Consider the following 5,412-nt stretch of genomic DNA (forward strand, 5'->3'; position numbering starts at 1 on the left):
CTGAGTACTCCTTTTTATCTGGGTCTTATCTTGGGTGGGTAGTATCCTAAGTGGCGACTCTGGATCTTATCTTGAGTGAGTGACATCTCAAGTGGAGACTCTTGCATCACTCATCCTGGAATCCCTCTGCTCCAAGTGGTGTGAATTCCCTTTCTAATCCATAAGTTCTTTTCATCCCTACTTCTGTCTCCTTCTTTATTTGCGCCATTATCCATTTCCATTTCATGTTCTTTAATGTTCCTTCCATTCAGTCACTCTTTATCATTTTAATATTGTTTCGTTGCCTCTTTTATGTTCTCTTCAATTCGACACCTTTGCATCATTGCCACCATATTATTGTGTTCTTCTCTTTGCCCTTGTGAAGTGAACCTTCATACTTACTTAACCACTTGGTTAAGTTCGTGTCCAGTGGAGATCTTCTTAGGGTTCTCACCTTTAAATTGCTAAAATCCAAAATCTAAACAAAAGTGAAACCTTTAAAATGTGCAATCTAAAATCAACTCACATCACCTTGGAAGTTGAAAGAAATTTTATTGGTATGGCCATCATGTAAAACTTGTCTATCATATTGCCAAGGCCTTCCCAATAGAATATGTGTTGCTTCCAATGGCACAACATCACATAAAACCTCATCTTTATACTTTCCTATAGAAAAAGTTATGAGGACTTGTTTATTAACCATGATTTCACCCTCTTCACTAAGCCATTGTAGTTTATAGGGATTTGTATGAGATAGTGGGTAATCTGAGCTTCTCCACTACTCTTGTACTTGCCATATTAGCACAACTACTCCCATCTATTATCATGGAAAATAACTTGTTGTTGATAAGGCAGTGAGTGTGGAAAATATTTTCTCTTTGGGTTTCATCCAAAGGTTTTGGAATTGTTCCCAACATTCGCCTTACCACCAATAAGTCACCTTCACAAGGTATCTCACATTCATTTTCACTAGGGATTTTTGAAGGGGTATGGGAGTTAGACCTAAAAGATTGATCACTATTGTCACTTACTACTATCCCCCCCTTTACCATCATGGTTCTTTTGTTAGGGCAATTTGCAGCGATATGGCCAAAACCTAAACATTTACAATATTTTTTATTTGAGGTTTTGGTTGGCGATTTAGTCCTAGAAGGAGAAGGATTGTCTTTAGAAGTTTGTGGGGTTGATTCTTTACAAGAGTTGGAAGGATTATCTTGTTTTGAAAATTTATTTTTACCCTTCCAATATGAGTTATAGAAGCCATCATTATGAGTTATAGGAAGCTGACTTAACTTTTTGGTCCTCTTCGACCTCATACACATTAAAGATTTCTTCTACTTTAGCTTCCCATCCTAAATATACATTTGGGTCACTATCCCCACTAAAACTAGATAACTTTACAAAAGAAAAATAACTCTTTGGTGGTTGGTGTTGATGACGCCTTTCATCAAAATTGTTCACTCTCCACTCCCATAGTGCCCATGAAACCTTGTAATGCGCCTAGGTTCTCGCTTCCTTTCTCTAGTTAATCTCTCTTGAGTCTCTTCAAGCCGGTGCATTCTTTCTACTAGTTGTCTCATTCTTCGTATGTGTGGGCCAAGCTTCTCTTGACATCCTCAAACTCCCCAAAAAAACATGCCTTTTGAGGAGATTGTGGTTTAGAAGATTTCCTTGAAGATGATACATGATGTTGCTGAAAGAAAGCAAACAATTAGTGAAAATAACAATTAATGCACTCAAATTCTATAATTCTCCACAAAAATAAGATTTTTACAGTAATATTAAAAATTAAGAAACTGCATTCCGATCTCCAAAACACATCTCCACAATCCAAACTCACTTTGAAAATAAAAATATTTTTTAACTCTAACTGAAATCCAAATATCAACTTCACTTGTTTTATTGACAAAAACTTTGTTACGTACGTATACGTTCCTCCCACACGCATATAATTCTAATTATGTATATTCTATCATCTTTTCAAAATTAGAACTATAGTATTCTCCAAGACGCATATAATGCTAACTTCATATATTCTACCGTCATTTCAAAGTTAAAAGTAGTGCTCTGGTTTAGGTTGGTTTTTTTGGCAAACGACATTCAATTGTTAAAATGAACTTGTAGGGAAGGTATTTAAAATTTTCAACATTCTAAATTGAATGTCCTGAAAACTGCTTAACAAATGAACATGTCTTTGGTTTTTTTAGAATGCACAATAGAGTGACTCTTTTTGGAACATCACGAGACCTTTACAAGAGTTACACTATGTTGTTCCATAGCAGATTATATCTGAACCTAACAGGCTGCTAACTCTTCTCATACTAACAGTTACATTCCACAATTTGGGAAAGAATATATTACAGAAGTTAACATATTCAATATTTTCAGTCATTTTGTTCATGCAAAGCCTTTGGAACAATTCATGCAATGCTACGGAATGATGTTGTTGACGTGCTAAACTTAAATGTTAATGGACATGTAATCTAAGCTGAAACTTTGATTTGCTTCAAGGTTAGGGTAGTGGTGAATGTATACTGTCTTTAGGCGTATCATCTTTTTATTTGGGTGATGTCATTTAAAATAAACTTAATAATTTTCTAGAAATCTATTTTTTTAAGATATGGAATAATAATCACACAGCCAAAGGCATAAATCTCACGGCAGAAACAAGTAAAAACTCGGAAAATATAGCATACAGAGACGGTGAATTCTTTCTCTGCATTTTTTAAGCAAAGATGAATTTTGTACAAATATTATTTTCCTTACCAAAATGCTTAAACTGTGTTAGGAGACAAGCAAACTCTATTGCTCATTTAGCACAAACACAACAACAAATTTGTGCCAGTCCCCAATTTTTTAATTAGACTTCTACCCTGAACAGAAATTAATTGATTTTTACAGGAAAAAAAAAAACGCCATAATGCCTAAACCATTATATTCTGGTAGTGTTATCAACTTGGTGGCATATCAGTATTCTACCCTTATTGGAGCTCATTGCATCACGTGAATTTCTTCCGTCCCATTACTCAATAGCCAAAGAAAATCTGAATTCTCATACCATCCTCACTCTCCCATCACTTCTATACATACCTCCACACCATCTTTTGCATAATCATACACTTTCCAATTCAAATATTCTGAATTGGAACACTATCCGTTCCTTCCTTTCCAACTCATAACCACACTTCTTGTTTCTCTCTCTTTGATCACCACTTTTGCCTGAACCTCCTAACTCTACTTTGGTCTTTGTCAGTCTTGAAAGCTATTGTTTGCATTAAACTCAAAGTCGTCATCAATTTTATTTAGAAATTTGATTGGTCAATAATTATTAGCTTTAATCATAATTTTGAATGTCATTTATATTGTGATTTTAAATGTAATTTATAGTATAGTTTTGATGAGAGAGAATGTAGAACTTGAAAAGTCTATTGTAAGACTATTTACAAAGACAATATTCTTATTTGAAAAGGAGCAGTGAAATAAAAAGTTATATTCTCTGTTCACAAATTGGTATCAGAGTTATGACCAGTATAACCAATAATCTGTCTCTGCCTCAATTAACAAAGATGGCCAACTATGACAATTGGAGCATCAAAATGAAAGCTCTTTTGGGATCCCAAGATTTTTGGGAGGTGGTTCAAGAAGGTTTTGAAGAACCAAAAAATACCATTGGTTACTTGGCGGCCCAAAACAAAGTGTTGAAAGAGAAACTATCAAAAGATAAGACAACTTTGTACATGTTGTATCGAACTGTTGATGAGGGAATCTTTGAGAAGATTGCTGGTGCATCCACTTCAAAGGAAGCATGGGACATCTTGGAAAAGGTGTTCAAGGGTGCAGTCCCAGTTAAACAAATGCGTCTTCAAACTCTACGAGGAGAGTTAGACGCCATGAAGATGAAGAATTCAGAAGATGTATCTAGTTACATCACTCGTGTGCAAACAGTAGCCAATCAACTTAAACGCAATGGAGAAACTCTCACGGATGCAAGGGTTCGGTCATTGACCGATGACTTTGAAAATGTTGTATGTGCAATCGAGGAGTCAAGAAACGTGGAAGAGATGAACATTGATGATCTCGCAGGTTCTCTTGAAGCACATGAACAACGAAAGAAGAAAAAGAAACAAGAAGTCTTGGAGGAAGCCTTACAAACAAAGATGACCATCAAAGAAGACAAGGTGATGTACATGCAACATAATTGAGGAAGAGGACATGGACGTAGAAGTCGTGGTTTTGATCACAACGGAGGCCGTGGGCATGGAAACAACAATGAAGAGAGGGAATAAATGAACCAACAAAACTGGCATGGACAAGGTCGTGATCGTGGTGGTCGTTTGGCAAACGACCGGTCAACAAAAAGGCACATTGGAGCTTGTTGGTGGAGCGTTGACCTCTCCCATCATAGACTTGGTGCCTCCATCCAACATAGAGGGGCGCCCTAGGAAGCATAAGAAAAGGGGAAGGAACGAACAATATCCTTGCCAATCTGCCCCTCAGTCCTCACCAAGTACCGGCTCGGGTACTTCTTCATTGGGGAAACCTCTAGATCACTCGGGGTGTGCAAGTTGCACTAACCCCCGCTAAGGAAGAGGCCATTGTCTCGGTGCTTATCGAGGACATGGTGTCAGTTTTCGTTGAGATGATGAGTTGATCTCTAGTGATATCCTGAGTGATCAGGACTGAAGTCCAAAAGAATTTTGCCCGCCACTGTAAACCTAGAGGTGGAGCTATCTAAGTCGGCTAACTCTCTGAAGGAAACTCTAGAGGTCATGGGTACCTTGGAAGAAGAATCTTGTTGAGTAAAGATTGAACTTGACAACATGCGGTCCTAAAATGTCGCCCTGCAAATAAAAGTGAAGGATCTTGAGTAGAGTCATACTGAGATGACTTACGCTCAAGAAGAATTGACTACTGGGAATAAAGCAGTAGAAGAAGAATTGGCTCTTGATTAGTCTTTTCTTCTTCACATAAGCAAAGAAGGCTTGAACCAAGGCATTCTGTAGGTGGCCTTTTTCCATGGTACCCTAGTCGAGGACGACCGTTGTGACAACTTAAAGGATGTCGTCAACAGGAAGCTAGTATCGCTAGACGATGCCAATGGGGACGAAGATGAGGAGGAACAAGTTGAAGAGGTGTTCGACCCTTTTTATCTTTGCTTTGTTGTTTTTTATTTCCTTTTGTAACCCTTGGACCCGGGGTGTAGGTTCCACTTTTTGGAATAAATACACTTAGTTTTATGGAATTGTCTTCCGATCGATTATTAGCCTATTTTTCCTTTACGCATTTTGATTTTGCAATCAAACTGTCTTCTTGACAAAGTGAATTGTGATCATACGTTTTAGTTTATGCTTTTGTTTAATAAGTTGATTTCCAATTGCGCGATTTTTCTTTGAATTCTAACTGTGCGTCTCTTTGTTGATCTGACCAACCGTG

At 37.3% G+C, this 5,412-nt stretch overlaps 1 protein-coding gene across 1 annotated transcript; it reads left to right on the plus strand.

The window, feature by feature from the left end:
• The first annotated feature begins 3,545 nt into the window (after nucleotides 1-3,545).
• LOC137838677 (uncharacterized) lies at nucleotides 3,546-4,181 on the plus strand. The gene has a single exon (XM_068647910.1). It carries the CDS (start codon nucleotides 3,546-3,548, stop codon nucleotides 4,179-4,181), a length of 636 nt encoding a protein of 211 aa, XP_068504011.1.
• The last annotated feature ends 1,231 nt before the right edge of the window (nucleotides 4,182-5,412 follow it).

Source organism: Phaseolus vulgaris, chromosome 4 (assembly GCF_051622355.1).
Source record: "Phaseolus vulgaris cultivar YP4 chromosome 4, ASM5162235v1, whole genome shotgun sequence".
Classification (NCBI taxonomy): Eukaryota; Viridiplantae; Streptophyta; class Magnoliopsida; order Fabales; family Fabaceae; genus Phaseolus; species Phaseolus vulgaris.

Coding starts and splice junctions, on each gene's coding strand:
- LOC137838677 (XM_068647910.1), top strand. CDS start 3,546: ATGGCCAACTATGACAATTGGAGCATCAAAATGAAAGCTCTTTTGGGA.